Raw genomic sequence first — 22,687 nt, forward strand, 5'->3', positions numbered from 1 at the left:
CAAACAAATCACCCTGTAGAGAGATCAGCTAGAAGAAATTACCTTGTAGATAGTTCAGCTACAAACAAATCACCCTGTAGAAAGATCAGTTAGAAGAAGTTACCTTGGAGAAAGTTCAGCTACAAAGAAACCATTTTGTAAAGAGCTCAGCTGCAAACAAATCACCTGTACAGAATTCAACTACGAACAAATCACCCTGTAGAGAGATCAGCTATAAGAAGTTACCTTGTAGATAGTTCAGCTACAAACAAATCTCCCTGTAGAGAGATCAGCTAGAAGAAATTACCTTGTAGAGAGTTCAGCTACAAAGAAACCACCATGTAGAGAGTTCAGCTGCAAAGAAATCACCCTGTAGAAAATTCTGCCAGAAACAAATTGCCCTGTAGAAAGATCAGTTAGAAGAAGTTACCTTTTAGAGAGTTCAGCTACAAAGAAACCATTCTGTAAAGAGCTTAGCTGCAAACAAATCACCTATACAGAATTCAGGTACAAACACATCACCCTGTAGAGAGATCAGCTAGAAGAAGTTACCTTGTAGATCGTTCAGCTACAAACAATTCACCCTGTAGAGAGAGCAATTAGAAGAAGTCACCTTGTAGAGTGTTCAGTTACAAAGAAACCACCATGGAGATTTCTGTATTCAATATAATATTATGTGACTGGATTGGCGAAAAGGGGTCTTCCTCACACATCCAATTCCGTAACCGTTGGAGACCATAACTCAGTGTTCAAGTAACATATTAACCTGAACTTTTCACCATGTATTCAGCTATGGTGGTGCTCACCACTGTCCAAACTTCAAGGCAATAGCTCTTTCCAATCTGAAGTTATCAATTGTCAAAGTTGGCAAATTGGATGTGTGTGGAAGACCCCTTTTCGCAAATCCGGTCACATATGTATTATACAGTATATATAATTTGTACATTTACTGATAAAATATTTAAAGTACATCTACTTCATCTTTACTTCTTCCTGTAGTAAAGAAAAAAACATAGGTTAAAAAAGTCCCAAAGCTGGCCATAGGCCGGCTTTGGGGTATACAAATACAAAAAGAAATGAAATCTAATCCAAAACAGCCAAGCCGTAAAAAAAGTGTGCGGCCCTCAGAAAGGCTATGGTGAAAAAAGATGCGAAATCCAAGGTGGCAGCCAAGAAATGGCTGTGATGGTAGGTTAATGGTAAAAATTTTAATAATGACAATTTAGGTAAATTTTGTGAAGCGGCACAAAAATTCACCTGAATTGTCGTTATTAAAATTTTTACCATTAGCCTACCATCACAGCCATTTCTTGGCCGCCACCTTGGATTTCGCATCTTTTTTCACCATAGCCTTTCTGAGGGCCGCACACTTTTTTTACGGCTTGGCTGTTTTGGATTAGATTCTATTATGTGTGGTACAGTAATGCTGTCTTAGTATTAGTAAACGTTTGAGTAGAAAATTAGGGTGCCACTCAAAACTCAGGCTGCTCAGCCTGAATTGTTGAGCAATTTTTACTAAGGCAGCTGCCTCGGTTGCCTCAATGGTAGCTACGCCACTGTATGCATATGTTATATTGCCCATATGTAATATATACTATAATCATCATCAAGCTTATTCTTTGAATAGCATGATATTGGTATTTGAATGATTGTGGATGTATGTAAATGAAAACCATATAGCTATGTCTCCAACAATTGGCACAGTGCCATTCCTCCTTGTTGGAGTGATACCAAAACAACAACAACTAGCTAACTAAGCATACAAGAATATACAAGATAAACACAAAGCAAGACAATAGCATACATTACACCACCCACACATACACTCCCAATTAGGCTATATGGAGGTCTAAATATTTCGAGGGTAAAATTTTCGCAAAATCAGCGAAAATTTTCCCCCTCGAAATATTTAAGGCTATACGGGTAATCTCAAATCGATAAGCGCCGTTAGTCTCGTCCTCGCAGACCCATTCTCAGGGGTGGCGCTTATAATCTCTAATAGATAAGCGCCACCCTGGAGAATGGGTCTGCGAGGACGAGACTAAAGCGCCGTGCAGAGAGTAGGGTCTGGCCACGCGAGACTATACCGGGTATATCATATCTTCTATTTCGTAAGTGAAATGTTGTGTTTCTAATACTGATGGATCTGTTTTAATATTTGCGCACCGAACCATAAGCACTTCCATGCGCAGAACGGCCATACACAGATACATGTACAAGGATCAATTGATCAGTTAGCCTATCTGCTCAATCTACGTATACGTAGAAGAAACTAACTAATCTCCCGAGCTCTCATTGACGCGATTAACTAGGAGTACCAGTTACTCGAAGTTGGAGTGATTCATACAGGTCAGTGATGCCGGTTGTGTATACACAAGCAGAGTGGGTGAGTGGTGGATCCGGGGGGTAACAATAATTGTTTACAGATAGGAACGACTCCTTAAACACGGAATTGATGAACAATAGTAATTAGTATACGGAAAACCTGTGCACGTACGGCGTACTGAAACTGAGTGCTAGTGACGGGGGGTCATTCACATACAAAATCCATCGGCGATATTTCGAAACTGATATGGAAATTTCTACCAAATTTCCAAATTTCTGTCTTGGAAATTCTTGGGTGCTACGAAATTGTAGCTTGACTTGTAGTATATTCTGTGCCTTAGGCTACTGTATTATGGTTTCAGAATGGGTTCAAGCCAAGCTGAATGGTTCACTAGCAGTCTGGTAAGCCGTCATGACTCTATCATGGTTGGGGTGAGGGTGCCAGTGCATGTGACCTCTCAGGAATTTGAATAAAACACTCGTCAGTAATCCACGGACACACCAAAACGACTTACACTGTGGCCTTTGCACTGTGGGAATTGAATCAGCTCGAAAGTATACACAAATTTACGAAGCAGATTACAGACAAGTGTTATTGTGCGCTTATAATCTAGATGGCGCTATACGTCTTCTATTGACAGTAACCCCTCTTCCTTGCATCTGCCCTCGTGTATGTACACACGTAAATCCATGTAGTATAACTTACACTAATGAAATAATCAAAATTTGATGCCAAACATTTTAAAATTTTTAATCGTACGGGTTTATGTATTTAAAGTTTCAGCTAATATTTCTGAATTTCCAACAAAAATTTCTATGTTTCTAATAGAAATTGCCAAATTTCCATAGTCATCGACGACATTTCTGGAGGTGAAGGACCCCTTGGCTAGTGATGCAAGTGATTCTAATGATGCAGGTGATTGATTTATGAGCGTTGATTCACTTGCATCACTAGAATCACTCACATCACTAGACAATGAGTTGCATCACCAGAATCACTAGAGAATGACTCGCATCACCAGAATCACTAGAGAATGACTCGCATCACCAGAATCCGGCACTGAATCACTCTGTGACAGCGCTTTGGTGATTTTTTGAGCCCACTGGCTGCTACAAAAATAAGGCTGAGTTTAATCAATGGCCTCTGATAAGGCCAGGCAAAGTAGATTGCTAGTTTCTCATCAGTCCCAGCACTTCTTCAATTTTGATGCGGGTGGGCGGTCATCAGGAAGCACCCAAAATCACAGCAACAGCAGGCTATCTGTCACTACAAGGATTATCAAAAGCCTTCTTAAAGATTATCGTTACACTTTCCCACCTTGTCTAGTTTGTCTAAACATCAAAATGCTAGTGCACGTGATCAATTATAGTAGTAATGAATTTAGAGGCAGCAGGGTGGAAGGTAATGCAGGTGGGTGACTTTGCTGGCCGAAAGTTAATTCTTGCTTTGTCTTATACTGATCCCAGGGACGTATTCTTGGAATGATTTGCCTCAACAACAGGGGCATAATCTTTTGAATGGTAATAAAACAGATGGTCCCCAGGATTGATAATTACAATGTATTGCTGATGTGACATAGTCTACATATGGCACCATCCTTTTGTTTAGCACTATCCTTTAACTTCACCAATATAATTTGTCGAGATCATGGAGGTGTGGGCTTTTCTGGCCAAAATTATCACCCAAAACCCAGCTTCACAATACCTTCCTGGCACTTTGGCAGTATTAGTTAGATATAACCAAGCCTTGAGTACAACCATAAATGCTTCTAATAGCTTGCTACAATTAAAAAAAATTATTCAACGGAATTTTCTACTGACTGACTGAAGACTGATGGGCAGACAGATGGATGGACCAACCAACTGACTGACTGACTGATTGATTCCTTCAGACAAGCGTGGTACGATGTCATCACATTTAACAACAAGATGGTAACACAACTTTTATTTTCGCATGATGAAGAAGAAACAGCCCTACTCTTGCTTCACAGCACATGAGTTCTGTATGTGACTGTGAAACATTTTAGATGTATAAATAGGATAAAAGAGGTCTTTTGAATGGTACATTTTGCTTAGTGTTTGGCCTTCACATGTTTCACACAAAGGTCCCACAAGCCATTATTTTGTCTTGCGGTTTTTGTGGTTTTATAAAAATAATTTAGGTGAATAAAAGGATGACTCTGGTGCCATTCTTTTGATGCAGTATGCACGGCTCACCAGTCATAATAGACTCTTTCCAAAACCACGCCTTCCTTTTAAAAGCCATGGTAACTGAACCGCTGCCATTTTCATTGAGGCCAGTGTATGTAGCGTGCCTTCATACTGCTTTGCAGCACCATTGTTTAGCTCTTTTGGAAAGGAGAAGTGTATTTTTAGGAAATGATGAAGTGTTAGATAAATTGAGCTTGGAAATTGAAACCCAGCAGCTGTTTTTGGCGAATTGAAAGCCGGTCTGTAGTGAAGAAAGCTAAATTTTCACTCTCCACAACCTTGTTACAAGACAGAAGTAGTGAAACCTACAGCTCACGGATACTATCTGGTATTGAATACCTATGAAGATTCAAGTCAGTGTATAACCATGACTTACCCCTGGCCACTAGTACTAGCTACTATGAGAATATTGGAATGAACAACTCTGTTGTACTTGCTGGAAATAGGAAATGTTAAGAACATAATACATTAAGCTCAACATTAAGGGATATGCTATCCATAATGGAGGAAGGGCTACATCTTAAATTATTATACAAACTGAAGTGTAAAGCTGTCACTGAGTGTATAGTGTGGTGAGTATACATACCACTCTTGCTCACACTTATCTGAAGATAGCATGATGTACCAAGTACATATGATAAAGGCAAGACATAGTGCAGCTAGTGGTCTATTACAAGATCAAACCAGTAGACACTTGAGGATATGATTTTTACATAATTTCTAATTGTCATCAGTTTTAGTTGTACATCGTCATATACATATGGCTATCTCAGTACACTGATGCACTACACAAGAGCACTAGCTATATTACACGTAGTATATGATAAGGAGTGAATGACTAATTATACATGATATATTGCATAAACAATTGATTATGCCATACCGGGCTACATGAAATGAGGACAGCACATTGGATGGTACTGTTGTTTGCTGACTTGTAAATTGCAGTAAGTTTATAGTATTCCCAGATACTGTTTTCAAATGGCTTACCAGCTGATGTACTAACCAAAAATTGTGTGCAACGTTATGTATCTTATAGTTATTGTAATTCTGTTTAAACTGGTTCAAATATTCAAAAGGTGTGTGTGTGTGTGTGTGTGTAACTCCTATTGGTTTTGCTCAGTCATTGGACATGCTCATGAGATCTTGGTGAGCCACGTTGACCAAATCTTAGCAATATCACTTCTACAATTGAAAATTCACATCCCTGTGGTTTTCTGGAATGTGTGTGGTACATACCTTGCAAGGCAGTGCTTCATGTATTCATTCACTTACTGAGGCTTCAATCTTCTTCAGTGGCGGCTGTTGATAATTTGTGGCTGTAGCAGCAGCTGAGAACACAGACGCTAACAGTAGCTACCTGTACTGTCTTGTATTAGCAGTCAAGGTAATTAGTGTTGTTGATGCTTTGCCTCAAGTTTAGCGCCCTGTTCAACCCTGATAACCAGCTGCATTTAACCAAAAATACTAATTCTACAGCTGCAAACACTTCCATGTCTGTTGTTCAACAATACTGCTCTATTTAATGCTGCACAATCATGATTATTTGTGCTGGCCCCAATCAAAATGGTGGCTGGTTGGTTACCATAGTTTTTTTTTAAAAGTGGGCATGGTTTTGGAAAAAGTCTATATATATATAATTTTACAAAAAATTAAACACACAAAATTAAGTTTGATTAGGGATCATAGCAAAAAAAGTTGGGAAACAGTGGAGGTCGCCTATATCTGCAGATATACTGGTGGACATTGTAAACCCTAATTTAGTCATGGGTATAGACTGAATTAGGGATTAGTGTCCACTAGTATATCTGCAGGTGTTGGAAACCTCCCTTGTTTCCCAGCTTTTTTTGCTATGATCCCTAATCGAACTTAAAATTCCTAAAGAACAATAATAACTAAAGGTGAAGAATACTTTTCTTGTATCATTGCTTTTTGTATGATCCCTACTCACATTAAAACTTCCTAGTTATTCTTTATACTTGTGTGTAACATAATTTCCTAGTGCACACCACATCAAAGGAAAGAATTTCTGCTTTTCCCGGTACTTTGGGTAGGAAATTCCAATCATAAATATGATAGGCTATATAGCTAGTACAAGAAGCCGTTGACATGCTGTTCATGAATGTGCAAAATGGAAGGCAAAGATAAGTCCATGTTGCATGTATTGTAGCTGCTGTAGGAGATTTTAAAAATGCAAAAAGATGTTGAACAGTAAAGAAATCAAGCAGACCATAGTCAAGTTATGCTTGGCTGATCTAGATGGTTTTCTTCTGATATTTTGGCAGGAAAGTACATTATTAACCAGCAGAATACAGTATTTATTACATCCCATGTAACTAGTTATGGTTATGAAGTATAGTGATTAAGTTACTGTTCACAATCTAAAGTATTTATATGCTTGCTTGCTTGCTTGTTAAATTAGAACATATTCATTTTACTCAGATATACCTCACTAGGGAGAAGAATATAATTATATGTAGTACAGTACCACTCAAATAATGTCTTGCATGAGTGCAAGCAATTAAAAAGCAAGCTAATTAAAAAGTGTGGCACCAACAAATATTCATCCTAAACAATATGGGATGAATATTCGCGAGCAAAATGGGTGCACACCCTTTAATTAGCTCATTTTTTAATCACTCACATTCTCACAAGATTACGTTACATTAGAGTGGTACCGTAGATATATGCATGTTCCCTGGTATTAATTATTCAAAAGTGAAATGGCCATTTCACCCCAGATTCTGCTACTGTTCTAGCCATCATGCAACTCGAATTATTGAGAACACTACATTTGAAATATACCTTCAATCAACTCTCTTGTGGTTGTAGCATGCATGATGCAGTGTTTTTGTTTTATTTCAATTTGGTTACTATGAAACTGTATTGTACTATATTACCATTCTATAACCAGACATGAGGTCAAGTACATGATTTACTAAAGCTTGAGTATATTCAAATCTGAAAGTGCTTGTATGGCATAAAAGAAGGTCCAGAGGGACTAACAGCAATTATTGCATTTAAGTGTTGTCTAGCCTAGATCTGTTACTCATGTTTTCTTAAACTGACAGTTCATCATATACTTATACTCATTTCTATACTCAAGTGAGGTATAAGGTGTGTGTACTTACTTAAATACTTCTAAAATACACTTGGCCCCTTGCCTGCTTACTTTTACACACATAATTGTAGGTAGCAACATCTTGTAGTGTTACAATTGGAGGATTGGACATACGTACCATCAATATGGATGATGTAAAGAGTATAGTGGATCCTTGTATTCATTGTAATACTGATAACATGACACGTAAGAAATAATTGTTGTGTATACCATAATAGTGATGCACTGATTAATTGGCAAATAATTGGAAATTGGTTTATCGGCCAGATTTCAGCAATGTCGGTAGCAGTAATTATTAGCCAATTATTTAGCTGATTAGTATTGATGACCCTGATGTTATTATTTTTATAACAATAAGAAAATGTTAAAATTTACAAAATACATGTAAAATTTTTAGTAAACATAAACATCTGATTGGCTACTGGTATTGGCCATTAAGTGAGTTTCAATATCGGATAGTCGGCAAAATCCCTTTTCGGTGCATCACTAATACCATATTTAATTGTTGCCACATTGATCCTTTAACTAAGGCAATAAACACCAGAGGTATATAGTGATCACTACACTGTATAGGCGTGTCTTTGTTCATGTATCGACAGAAAGTTTCACAGCAGGAATAAAATAGCTATGAAGTTCAAAGGTTAAACATTTGCATTTTGCAGAGCGCGTTTTTAATAATCCAGATGTTTTTCAAATAGATGGACTTAGTGTCAGAAATTACGTAAGGGGGAATTTGTTTGCATGCATGCATGCTTGCCACCTATCTTACTGATGAAATTATCCTGACCCCTGTGCTTTGTAGAAATTATTGAAAGTGAATTGTCAGCAGCAAGCGCAATCATGACGGCATCAATTTCAACAATAGTTAGTTTGGGTGAGCTTGAAGTAAAATAGGGTATTATACATGTATATGCCAAAGTATTGGGGCAAGTTATCTGCAATGGTGGTAATGTACTTTCAACTGGTATTAGGAATTTACTTTTAAAGAGAAGGGTCTCTGTGACATATCCAAAATATAAATATAATTCCTTACCTGCCATAGATTGTTGATTGCCAATGCACATGGAATGTTCTAGAACACTCTAGAATTTATTTATTATTTATTTAAATGTTCTTCAACACACAAGATTACAACATTTATAGTGTGCACATGATTATCAATACTCACGGTAGTGAGTCACTCGGCCAAGAAAAGTAGGGCACGCAACTACCATGAGTTTTTTACACCAATGACTACTTCTAATAGAATGCTCACATAAAGCCAACCTTAAAACTATTCTTCTGTAAGAAAACCTTGTGAAACAACAAAACCTTTCTTTGGTATATTGTCGTATAAGCATATTACTAATTAAGTAATTCCTCTTATGTTTTAGTAATGCCGCATGACATTTTGCAGAAACATTGCATTCTTACGAGCCACCCACTAGGCCAACATTTTTTGAAGCTTATATCTTAATTTCAGAGCCTTGGATTCACTACCACAAGTTCTTTGGCTAGTTAAGCTTCAGTGCAAATCTTGCAGCTCCACCTCTCTTGCGAGAGCTGGTACCCATAGCTGGCTTGTGTAACTATTCTTGATGTTTCTCAGTGACAATAATGTGTAGTATCCTAAACAAAAACAATTTTGGGACTGTAAAAAGGGCACTGATACTACTATGATCAACTGGTAAGAACAAGGATTGATACCAAGTTGTGGCCAAGTGGATGCAATATTACCCATTCTCTTTGTAGCTAGCTTTGGCAATAATAAAACTAGAGTAAATACACATGCAACTGTTATAACATGATGGTTGCTGTGGCCCACCCCTGGGAGTAGTGGGAACCGCCACCATTTATTGAGGATTCGATTACACATAATGCACATTTATTTGCCTAACTATCCACCCTTCCACCGCACCAGCTCTATCACTGTCTACTCTTTCCCTAATGCTAATTACATAACATTTTTCCACAAAGCCGGTAGTGTATGTAACAATGCACAACACTGCAGTCATGTTAAATAAGCTTTTACTATTGATCCTACTTTGCTTGGCAGTACCCTTCTTTGCAGCTTGTTTGCTTAGTATTGTTGTTATTTTTACAGATTAAACAAGTGTGTTGAAGGTCCATTAGATATATAATATAAAAATTAATTATTGAATTAGTTAAAATTGTCAGAATTACAGGTAATCAAAATTTGTTACATTGGGTGATTTGTTACATCTACTGCATGGGCATAGAAAAGAGTGCTCTGTTGAAAGTGGTCGGAAAAACAATTTTAAAGTTTGTAAAGCAGAGTGTAAAAGTGCATAGTTTGTGATTGGTAATGCATACCAAAGACATGGTAATCTATCAAAATAGAATTGCAGCTATGATTATCTGATATGTTGCAATTTATTGCTAGTTTGGTGAGTGGATTCAATTGTGAAGTGTACATAGTCTTTAATATTGAAAGGGCTGGTAGGGAATTTCAAGCTGGTAATAAAAACCATGATATCATTAATGTCAAGGACATACATAAAGCAAGAGAGCAAGAGCAAATAATGGAGATTGAGCCTCTCTATTATTAGTCACTTTTGATAAAAGGTAGTACGTAGCTTTAGTTTTATCAGACAGGTTCTATAATCACTGGTGTGTAGTCATTTAAATGTATTCTGTTGCTCACCATTGGATATGTTCTAATAATCTGATATGTTTGATGAGATAAGGTTTCCATAAAACTTCAAATTAATTGTGATCAGACGAGAGAAATGTGCAGTTACTTTTTGCAGTTGATGTTAATTTCCATTCATGATTTATCCTGTAGCCATGATGAAAGAATTGACTCTTTTGTGTGTGTAAACATTCATAACACTGAATATTGATTAGACTCTTTTTTTCTAAGCAGGCAATTGAACGATAAAGTATTAATACTTTATAAAGACATTTGTGAGGTGTGTGAAAAGATGAAAATATCCTTGTAAACCCCTTAAGAAAGAAAGAAAAAAATCAACACTTTGGCCACCCATACTTGGGAATGGCTGGAGTTATTTTGGTGTGTGACCTACCCTCCCTAGTGGATAGCTACGTATAATGCCAAAATGGTGTGCTTCGTAGAAGGGACCATGCATGCATGCAGGCATCTATGACAATCATGTTTTCATTCATGTTCACATGCATCCACAGTGTGGAGCACTGGTTACACAACACTAAACACTTTTTCCATCATAGATGTTGAGTATGGTAGACCACTAGTAAGTACAGACAACACAACTAGTGACCATACTGTAGTGAGTAAACCAGATTGTTTGTATGGACCACAAGTGATTGATGTGATTATGAGAAAACCTGGTAAGATGATAATTGTAATTGACTAATTACTGAAATATCATTTCTCCTCTTCTTAACAGAGTTTTCATTTCTGATTAGATACTACAACTTGTTGTATCAGAGTTTAATACCTAATTGTAAACTGACCATGAAAACTCTTAAACAACATTTAGAATTGACTAGTGATGTGGAGAGCTTTATTGTCAATGGAGAAGGGTCAAGGATCAGATGTCAGAGGATTATCAATCTCCTACTAGTTCAGTTAGACACTACAAGAGATTTTAAACATTTCTGTCACTTGTTTAACATGATAACAATAATGACTAATCTTTCTGATAAACTGAGGACAGGTCAGTTTATTAGCTAAATACTGTACAATACAATGCTAATACAACTTGTCATTATAAGTTGCTATTCTATCCATAGATAATATAGTAACAGGGATTCGCAACAGTGACGTCATTTCCCATAGGAACTAATAGTTTAATGTATGGGCAGTCCTCATTACAGGTCCAACTTTGTATCTCGTTAAGTCTACTTTGTTTCCTCGTAAATTTACCTTGACGGTTTCCTTTTCATTATTACATTAAGTGAGTGTTATCAAATCATGCACAGCGGTTCTCAGGCATGGCACCATTATTTGTTTTTGCACTATTACTGAATCCCATGACAACTCACCAAAATTCTTTCAACATTAACTGAGTCCACATAATGATTGAAGATTTGTGTGAAGGTTACATTTTGTGAACTGACGTTAATTCGGTCGACTACTAAACCCGTAACCAAGACAAATCAAACCTGTAACAAGGATTATCTGTAGTGATGTCACCATTGCAAATCCCTACTTGTACTATTTTATCTATGTTCTGTCACTTTAGAATTTCACCACAGTCACTACTGGGATGATGATATCACATTTCATCCACACAAATCAAATCATACTCAATATCATATTCCTCAATCTGGTGCTAATGGTGAGTAGCAGATTTGTATATAGGGATCAAACAAATATTGTATTTTAGTGTCCATACAAAAACAGCCAAGTTGTGAAAAGTGGTTCTGCCATTTACGCGCTATAGTGTTATAATTAACCCCTACATTTTCTTATTCCAAGATACTAGCTGCATGCATAGGCACCAAATTCATTGTGAAGGTTCTCAAACAAACTTGTGGAAACGTAGCGCATGGTTTTGTCTTTGCGCTTCTTCTTTCTTGAGTTATGAAAGAAACAGTGAGTGCTCGCAAGCGAACTTCAACTTCTGGGCCTAGTAACTTCGTGCTGGATTGTAGCAATTACAATTCCATCCGATGAAAGTTTACACAGTATGAACATGTGTTGGCTACAAACTAGCATGTGTTCGCAGGTGTCTTCAAAATTAACACTTACTTTCAGACTAATTTACTCTAGTGTCATTCTTGGGCTCTCAGGCAATCATTTTCTTGGTGGTTTTCAAACAAAACAGGCTGTTTCTTGGCCAATTGCTTGGGCGCAAAACACAGCTACTTAACGCGGATACTTTGAGTATATGCATAGTATTTCCAACTATGATGTAACAGCTGCATGTGGTTATGTGGGTTGGCCCTTGAATGGCTTCAAAAGCCCACTAGCACCCTTAAATCCCTGTACTTCAGTCTATAACCATAGCTGAATTAGGGACTAAGTATATCAAATTTTAACAGTGCCAAAGTTTCCCTCCATACGGTAGTAGGGACCACAAAGCAGTAGGCGTGACCCACGAAATAACGTCACCCAAAAAATAGCCTCAATTTTCCCAGATGACGATAAGGCAGTATTGGTTAGGTAAAACTAAGCCCAAACAAGCTTTCAGATCGACCCAAAACGCTTTCAACAAGTTGCTACGGAATTTTAATTTTTTTTATTCAACGGAATTTTCTACTGACTGACTGACTGACTGACTGACTGACTGACTGACTGACTGACTGACTGACTGACTGACTGACTGACTGACTGACTGACTGACTGACTGACTGACTGACTGACTGACTGACTGACTGACTGACTGACTGACTGACTGACTGACTGACTGACTGACTGACTGCCTGATTCCTTCAGACAAGCGTAACTCGATAACGGCTAAGACTACGGGCTTGATTTTTCACTGTTCGACATCGCTTCAGCTCGAGAGGTGCCTTTTGGCATACTGCAGTACATACAATGCATTCTTCATGGGCTTACCAGTGTCCTCCTTTGTGTCCCATTCATCTTTGCTGACAGCGAAAAGTGTCAATTTGGTGGTAGCATGTGATGGCTTCCCTTCATAACGAAAATCGTCCATATTTTTCATAGTGGATACTTTGATTGCAGAGGAGTTTTTAAAACAGTTTTTGATTCGTACTGCTGTGTAACAGGTTGAACATAGCTGACAATGAAGCGTAATGGATACTTCACTTTTCAGACGATATAGCTGGGGCGCTCGGCACCATTTCAAATGTAGTATGCATCACCAATCATAGTAATATTATATACAAAAAAAGTTAACAAACAATTAAGTATTTCAAAAAACTTTGGAATTTATAACTAGAGTAGGGACCACAGCACATCGATAAAAGGTACTGAAACAAGCTGGAGTAGTGCACGATATTAAATCACAGTAAAACAATAAGAAGTATTATTTCCCTACTGCATGTACATTTCTATTATGGTATCTTGGAGCACAGTAGGGATATACGCTTCTTATTGTTTTAATGTCGTGCACTACTCCAGCTTGTTTCAGTACTTTTATCAATGTGCTGTAGTCCCTACTCTAGTTATAAATTCCAATTTTTTTTGAAATACTTGTATAAATAATCATAACTTTGGAACTGTTAACTTCAACTAAAATCTAAGTTGTTTCGTTCAACAAGATCTTTATGTTGGTACCATGTTTTAATGAGTTAATTAATGTCTCAGGGAGATAAAGACAGAAATGATCAAATTTCTGGACAAAAAGGCCATAAAGGTTAAATCTGCAATGGTACTATATCAAAAAATTTAAGTCATGGGGAGTACTACTTCTGTGGAGAATGTCATGCTTTTATGGAAAAGTGCACGATTTTAGCATTGTGCCGCTATACTATATACCAGCAGATATACTAATAGACATTTACTTCCTGATTCAGTCATGGTTATGAACTGAAGTATATAGGGATTTAGACTATGGTACGCATAGTATGCTTTGAAGTTTGGTCGTTAATGAGGTATTTGAAATCCAGTGGTAGGTATCTAAACTGGTTAGATACCCGTGACAAAGGTTTTGTCACGTGCATCACGTGTTTTGCTGGATTCTAGTCACAACACCCATCAGAAATCATTGTTAGAGTGTGAAGAAAACGTTGCTGGATAATATAGATGATTGTATTCATCTAGGAAGCCTACTGATGAGTTGTTTTCACCCTCGGTGATTATTGTGCCATTCCTCAGTTCTCTAAAATAGCGAAGATACCTCGATTTGATGTAGACTATGGCTCGTATGGCTCTGGTCACTGCCAATAATGGCGGCTTCCTGATCGAATTAGTGTTAAAACAACTCACTGGTAGGCTTCCTAGATGAATACAATCATCTCTATTATCCAGCGATGTTTTCTTCACACTCTAGTGATGATTTCTGATGGCTGTTGTGACTGGAATCCAGCTAAACACATGACACATGTGACAAAAAATTGTCATGGATATCTAACCAGTTTAGATACTTACCCGCAGGTATCTATATTATAGTTAGACGTCAAGAACCAGGGTTCTACGGGATTTAGAAAACTCGAAGGCCCTGGGCTGTAGCGCCCGAGCGCAGCGAGGGCGCTACTAAGGGCCTGAGGGTTTTCTAAATCCCGTAGAACCCAGTGGTTCTTGACGTCTAACTTATTTAGTCTACAACTCGTTATTGTACCAGAGTTGACAGCTGCTTGTAAATGGGAAATGTATGGCTAATTACTAGAAACAAGCCCTCTACACCTCCCTACATGGCGGGACCTCAGCGTGGCTGTTGCCACCCGTTTAAACGCCCATGCGTTGCCAATGTTACAGGCGCGTGCTATGTATCGAAGTACTGGACTCAGCGACTGGACTACAACTCATTGTTGCTGTTGTTGTGCCCCGACAGCTGCTTGTAAGCAAGTAATGTAGTGTTGATTAGTACAAACAAGCCCATTACACCTCCCTCTAATTCAGTACGGCTGTTACTAGCCATTTAAACGCCCATGCGTTGCCAATGTTACAGGCGCGTAATTATCGTGTTTCGTATCGCCTCAGAGCGTGGTCTCTATTGGACATGACCGTGGCTCTACGAGATTTAGAGACCACGTTTTCAGCCAATCAAATTTCAGTATCAAACTTGTTGTAGTCTAATGGATTTTAAATACCTCATTAACGACCAAACTTCAAAGCATACTGTGCGTACCATAGTCTAATTCAATCAGGAAGCCACCATTATTGGCAGTGACCAGAGTCACACTAGCCATAGTCTAAATTAGTTATTGCCCAAATCCATGGCATCTTCGCTATTCACCTCGGGCTTCGCCCTCAGTGATTATTGTGCCATTCCTCAGGTTTCTAAAATAGCAAGGATACCTGGATTTGTGCAATAACCTACACTTGGTATCCACTAGTATATCTGTGGGTATCCCTTGTTTCACCACTTTTTAGCTATTCCCTTGTTTCACTACTTTTTTTGTCTTTGATACCTAATCTGACTTAAAATTCCTAATTTTCCTTCTACTTGTACAGTGTGCTGTTAATACATTCTCTATATCCATGCATGTGACTAAATTTGACAAAATCAGGTATATCACATAATTGAAATTATACATGGAAAGTATGGTTCATTCATGCAATAAGTTAAGGTGTACTTTAATCATTAATCTGTTGTTTTTGTTGTTGTTGTTGTTTTTTTCATTGCAGACTGTTTTAAAAATGTTCAGCCTGTAAAATACAACACATCAAAACACCTCAAATTGCCAGACACTCAAGCAGTAGACAATATCATTATGAGATGTGTTGATGATGGAGCACCAGATGATAGAGCAACTATTAGTAGTCATCACCAGGTTATTGGTAGAAGACGTAGACCTGCCACTACTGTCCCTAATATGTGTAAGTGATGATTGTCATGTGCTGTTGAATCCTTTTATGGCCATGGACACTTTGATGTTACGCTAGCTGCATTGTTCACAGGGTATTCGGTAGAGATGACTGGATCGTCTGCTGCATGTGTGGATCTATTTTCTCTTATCAGTTCTTCAGGTAAATCTGTAAACTGTTTACAAAATGGTGTTATAAAAACAAGTGCAAGAATCCTACATACCATGGCTTTTACTATACCCTTGAATAGTACTGCAGTGTGGTGCTATTCGAAGGGTTTCATGCTTGTTTTTCTTGAATTGTACCACACAGTACTGCAGTGTGCTGCTATTCGAAGGATTTCATCCTTTTTTCTAAGAATTTTACCACACCTTTAAATAGTACTAGAGGTGTACCAATAAAGATTTTTCGGTTGTACCGGTATCCAGTTAGTCTGTACCTAAAAGAGTTGGTACCAATTCTACCATTCCGATTATTCTATATTCTGTAAAGTGTAAATTGTAAATCAAATAGAACTACTGGTGTAGTAATTGCATGATTAATATTCTCTACTGAATTTTAGCATTGAGAAAACAAAAGTGGTGTAACTTTTACTATAAAGCACAACTATACCTGGTTACCTATGGTGGTGTGGCCTCTAATACACAACCCAGACAATTAGGCACCACAAATATTTTAATACATGCTCACCCTTGTCTAGCCATATTACTCTATGTTTTGATTAGTTATCAAGATGGCTGCTATACACAGATTATTAGTTTAGTTTTCCTGTGCACGTATTGCAGTTCTTTATTCATAACAGCTACTGTTTTCAGAAGATCTTGGTAAGAATACTTTAACACTAATAGCAATACTTACATGTACAGTCATATGGCTTCTCGTAATTTTGCATATGCATATAGAAGAGCTTTCTTTTTATTAATAGTGAGCAAAAATGTTTTTCAATACTGCAAATAATGGTACTCATGTTTGCCATGTAAACTATTAGCAGTGATATCAGTTCACAGAGCATTTAAATGGGGCTGTAACGAATGTCAAATTTGGTATCCAAATATTTAGATGTCTTAACAAATGAATACCAAACTATTTGGTAACATTTTGATTAGTGCAAAAGTGCTAGAATTTAGATGTATGTTGCCACATACTTGGCCACTTTCTCTCTGAATTATATGCAATAATAATCGTGGTTGTCTTATGATCAATTTTGCATGGCACAACAAGCCATCTTTTAGAAATATAGCTGATAACCAAAACCATTTTAACTGTAAACATGCACTTGTACTTCACTAGTAAACGAATATCCGAATGGTAAATTTAGTATCTGGATAAAATTTTAACGAACGAATATCCGAACGAATCGAATATTTGTTGCAGCCCTATTTAGAAATTGCCATACTATCAACTGATCCGACTACCAATCCAAGTATCGGTACATCTCTAATCAGTACCACACTATACTTTTGTAAATACTCATTACTAGTAGATTCCTATAGTATTAATCTCCATCTCAATTTAATTAAAGCATTATCCTGGTAAAAATAGACAGCTGTCACATAATTGAAATCCAGGTATTAGTTAGTAAACTGACTGCAAAACAAATTGTGACATGGTTGTGCTACGATGATTTGGGTGAAAGAAAGATCTTGTATATAAATACGTAAGTATGTAGCAATGTGTTGTAATTATGTATAAAGCTATGATGTTATAGAATAGCTAGTAGTGGCAGGGTAGTAGTGCAATACCACAGTGCGGCACTATTTGACTTTATTTTTGGGCAAACAAACAATAGTACACCTGGTACAAATTGATCAAATAGGGTATATCAACAACTAATGGAATAAAAATTGTTAATAAACTAGGGTTCCAGTGGTAAAAAGTAGTGTGTGAATGATAAAAATCCTTGCATTGCATAACCTCCAATACTAACTCACTGTACCACGTTTATATCTCTTGTTTCACTAATGTTTATCCCTGGAACCCTACTTCATTTTTAAATTAACAATTTTTATTGCACTAGTTTGTTAACTTTCTGTTATAGCATAGTTAATACTCGTAACTGTGACTGCTTTATTAGAGTATCTTGCTGCTTATCTCAAGTGAGGCATGCAGTAGATTACAGGGCATGGTTGTGTGCATGTTTTGGTTTTCTACAGCAAAATTGTAGCTGATTGCAGCTAGATCATTAAGGGGGTGTGATCACTGCTTTCTGATTTGTTAGATTGTTTCACCATGAGATCATTTTATATGTACACCTACGGTACAGTGTATCTACTCCCTTCTACAGTAGCTTAAGTGAAAATTAACACCTCAATATATGGTTTTCTTTCTTGTAGAAAAAGATGGCCGTATAATTGAAGATAAAAGGCAAGGCACAACTCTTCAGAACCAAAAAAGGCACATGCCACATGTGAGTTTGTAATTGTGGTGTAAAATGGTGGCCATGCATGCACTGCTTTGTTTGGTCGCTAGACTTGTGAATGTGGTCAGGCAGACCAAAAATCAGCTTTTTGTAATTCAATATTTGGATTTCTGCCAGTTTTCTTGTTTTAATGCTTGATAGATGCACTAAGACTGTTTTGTAAAGGTGACTTTTGTTTCGTATGATGTTTCTATGATTTTTTATGGCAGCATTTTGGCGAGCATCATACATTATAGTGGAGAACCCTACTAAACAGTTTTACTGTACTGTTTGATAATACGTAATGTGTACAGATCTTAAACACAATAATTTAGAATTTAATACCTACCACAGTTTGGTACCTACACTTATGTGCAACCATCTTGTAAAAACCATAATGCATATCATGAATGGTACACCAATTATCTATGTATGTGTAGTATGTAGAACCTAAAACACTAATAAGTGGACACATATAATACTAATTTTCTTTTTTAACTACACAGAGTTGACAATACTAGATGAACACTTTTCTCTATTTTGTAATTGTTTACCTGACGATTACCGGTCTACACTGATCAAATTAAAAAGCTTACCCCAATTATCAAATGATGATCACCAACAGTTGCATAGTATGATATCATCATCACATGAAGTCCAACTGGTCAATGAGAAGATTGTCACTTTCCTTATAGTAAAATCATGTTATAATGGAAGTAGTAGTGGTCTAGTAGGATTATGTGATGTGATGGATAATTTGATTGTGTCTAAACAATCAGCTAGTTGTGTACAACTAGTTAAATATGGTGAGATCCATGTATACTAGATGAATTAAAATTGAAAAGTTTTAAGTGGGAGAATAGGGATCGCTGAAAAAAAGCCATGAAACAAGAAGGGATCGCTGGGTGGTAATGTAAACCACAAATCCCTATTTTGACTTTCTGTCATAAAATCTTGCTCCATTATTTTGAAACAAGTCAAAATAGGAATTTGTGGTTTACATTACCACCCCAGCAATCCCTTCTTGTTTCATGGTTTTTTTTTTTCAGCAATTCCCTCTTAAAATTTTCAATTTTTATTCATCTAGTTTATGTACTTTTTATTAATCCAGTAATAGATTATGGATTTATTTTATTGATAATGAAGACTGTTGTGAATAGTGTAATTTTGTATTCTGCATAGTAATGTCGTGAACGTTTCAGTACACACATGAAACTGATCAAATTGCAATTTGCATACAGACTGAGAGTGTCCTATAATTTACATTACTGGTGCCTTTAACCCTTAAATGCGCATGAAACTTTTAAGGAATTAAGCTGTTAATGCGCACGTAACTTTTAAGGAATACGTGTTTAGACAAAGCAAACTTATATGGTGAGGCAAGATAGCCTTTCCTAACTCTATTAGCCTAAAACGATATATCAGCAGAAAGCTTATTCATTGGTCTACTTGGGGAAGGCTAAATAACCACTGTAACAACAAAGGCTTACTTGTTATAAAGCGAAGAAGAATAACGTCTCACTTTATCACAACAGCGCATTCTTCATCTTGCCTGTCATATTGATTGTGGATTTAATCACGTGAGCTGTATATGATCTGATTCGCCATTGAATGGTGATTTGACTGATACTTGTTTGCAGCAATTTGGACCAACTGAAAAGGAGTTATGGATCATTTTCTAAAGGTATATAACATATTTTTGTAGTTCTTTGTTAAGAATTATTTTGACGGTGAGTTTTAGTTCCTATACTTTGGTCGTAGGGTAAATCCCTAAGTATCATTGTATTGTTTATTACATCACGAGTAGAATGACACAAATTACAAAGCCATACGATGAATGCTTCAAAAGTTACAGTGCTTTGTTTACAGCCATGCATAAAAGCCTATATATAGGCTTATGCGTTTTCCAGGGGTATGCATAATCTGCCTATGTATAGGCTTATATACGTTTAAGGGTTAATAGCTGTCAAATTCAATGCAAGGATTGTTGTTATACACTGACTGCATTATTAGAGTATTAATGTTACTGCTCTATTAGTCTAAGAGTACCGTCTAGTGAGATTCAGTAGCAAAGAATTTAATTTAGCAAATTGTAACAAATGCTAAATTAAAGTTTTGCATCAGTTTCTGAGACGTCGTAAATAATTATTGCGCGACTTATAAAATTACGCGAGTTGCTTCGTGTCAGTTGAAGACAGAGTTGAATATGTCCATTCTACAAAAAAGGAAGGATCTGTTGCCCAGCCCTTATGCTGAACTTTCAGCATCTATACCAAGTCTATCCCTCTATGTGAAATCATCATAACCAATCGTGAAGTCAAGCTTGTACCATTATTATCTTCAGACAAACAGAAGCGCAAGAAATAGAACAATGTGTACGACGACAAACTACGAGGTCACAGCTGTTTGTTACTTGTTGCAGTGCACGTGCGATACAAATTTTTGCGCAGAGTTGATAATGTGCGGGGTTTTAATTTAGCGGTTGTCCTTATTTACTAAATTTTATGTCGCTATTGTTTTAATTCGCAGCCTTTTGTGGATGCTACAAAAACCCAGTATACGATATTTAATCTTGGATAACCAGACCACGTACAATAATCACAGAGCGAAAAAACCACAATTTTCAGCACAGATTAGGCTTCCTGGCCTATATATTTAATAAAGACAGATTCTATAAGCAACAAGCAGTGCACACCAAAAAACCTAACCTGAGTGCAATCTTGTATGGATTCTCATGCATAATGGCATTTTGGCAAGAAGAAATGGCATGGTTTGGGCTGTTTCCATCCAAAAACAAAATCAAAAATAGGTCATGGACATGCACAATGATACATTCAGCAAGCCTTGCTACTTTTTATCCCAGGATTCTCCTTGTAAACTTGCTATGCCTGTGAAAGAATAATAAGAATAGTCATATCAAAAAAGGGTATTGGAAATTGTAACATTTTGAAAAATTTTCAAAAAACTAAATTTTAACCTCAATTCTTATGAAATATGCCTTAAAACAGCCTAAAAACCACTTCATGTCTATTTTGTAGCTTTAGTTTGGTCCCACCGATCAATTAAAAAAAAATTGTCAACAGCCATTGTTTCTTGTCCAATAAAAAATACATGTATTCAGGCCTTATATTAATGTGCGGTTGACGGACAAAATCCACACAAATAGTACAATGTCTGCACATAATGAGTTTTGGGCGGACACATATGCACATATGTCCTTGCAAAACTAATATTGGTAACATAAAAGCTGATGTGTACATGTTTGTTTGTAGTGCTAACAATAACTGTCACTTGGTTGCTAGGAGATACTACATTTTCCCAACCCAAGGATTTACCAATGCTACCTCCCCTTTGTGTATTGCTATCACCAGCGGGTAGTTGGAAAAGGCGGATACGGCTGAACATGAATGCGGACACGGATATTTTAAAATACACTTTTACATTTATAAAACAGTTATTTTTCATACCTAACGTTGTTTTTACAGCAGCATTCGCTTCCACACCCAGACTTCGATCTTGACATAGTGCTTATCCATTTATAAGTGCATGTACGAAGGATAGACTAGCACTCTAAAGACCAGATAGTGTTGTACATGTGCTCTAGAAATCTAATTCAGTGTCATAGAGATTAATTAAACTGGCATATCCCAACCTAGTCTCATAGGCCAGGTCCTTGAAACCCTCAATACTAGGTACGTATAAGCGCCTGCGCCTTATACTAAAAGGCGTAAGATTGTGCATTTGGCCTGTAAGCTAAGTTGCATGGGGCATACAAGCTAATCTCTACAATTATATAACTCTGTATTAGACTTTAGAACACCATATGGTCTTTGACATTCTGTGGATTGCTGGTCTAGTCCTTTGTACTTGTGTTTATAAATGGATAAGCACTATGACAAGATTGACGCCCGGATCTGGAAGCAAAGACTGCTGTAAAAACAACGTTAGGTATGAAAAATAACTGTTATATAAATGTAAAAGTCCGTGTCCACATCCGTGTCCGATCATTTCTGCCTTTTCCAACTACCCATTGGGCTGCACCGATTCCACTTTTTACCGATACTTCAAATACCAAGTATTCAGCTGGAAAGTATCTGCAAGTACAAGTACCGATACCAAGTACCTTAAAGTAGCTACTTCATAGTGCACACATTTATTATATAGTGCATTTCATGGTATTCTTGTACACGTTTTCAGTATGGTTCATGTTTATAATGAAGTAGCCAATCAAGATTTACAAAGAAGGAAGTCACTGAAATGCAAACCAGTGGATATTTTCCAGTATTCTTCT

At 37.0% G+C, this 22,687-nt stretch overlaps 2 protein-coding genes across 2 annotated transcripts in view; one reads left to right on the plus strand and one right to left on the minus strand.

The window, feature by feature from the left end:
• Window positions 1-894: 894 nt before the first annotated feature.
• Window positions 895-22,687, minus strand: part of LOC136238643 (uncharacterized) — a 277,251-nt gene continuing 255,458 nt past the window's right edge. Inside the window, exon 10 of the mRNA XM_066029211.1 lies at window positions 895-972. Within this exon, the coding sequence (XP_065885283.1) occupies window positions 941-972 (32 nt within the window). The 3' untranslated portion in view covers window positions 895-940. The remainder of the gene's footprint in view (window positions 973-22,687) is intronic.
• The window catches only part of LOC136238166 (uncharacterized), a 72,220-nt gene continuing 51,495 nt past the window's right edge, over window positions 1,963-22,687 (plus strand). Inside the window, exons 1-8 of the mRNA XM_066028515.1 lie at window positions 1,963-2,090; window positions 7,708-7,822; window positions 10,826-10,945; window positions 11,005-11,274; window positions 11,803-11,898; window positions 15,819-16,010; window positions 16,092-16,160; window positions 18,903-19,202. Of these exons, the coding sequence (XP_065884587.1) occupies window positions 7,762-7,822; window positions 10,826-10,945; window positions 11,005-11,274; window positions 11,803-11,898; window positions 15,819-16,010; window positions 16,092-16,160; window positions 18,903-19,202 (1,108 nt within the window). The 5' untranslated portion in view covers window positions 1,963-2,090; window positions 7,708-7,761. The remainder of the gene's footprint in view (window positions 2,091-7,707; window positions 7,823-10,825; window positions 10,946-11,004; window positions 11,275-11,802; window positions 11,899-15,818; window positions 16,011-16,091; window positions 16,161-18,902; window positions 19,203-22,687) is intronic.

This window comes from Dysidea avara, chromosome 11 (genome assembly GCF_963678975.1).
Source record: "Dysidea avara chromosome 11, odDysAvar1.4, whole genome shotgun sequence".
In the NCBI taxonomy this organism is placed as follows: domain Eukaryota; kingdom Metazoa; phylum Porifera; class Demospongiae; order Dictyoceratida; family Dysideidae; genus Dysidea; species Dysidea avara.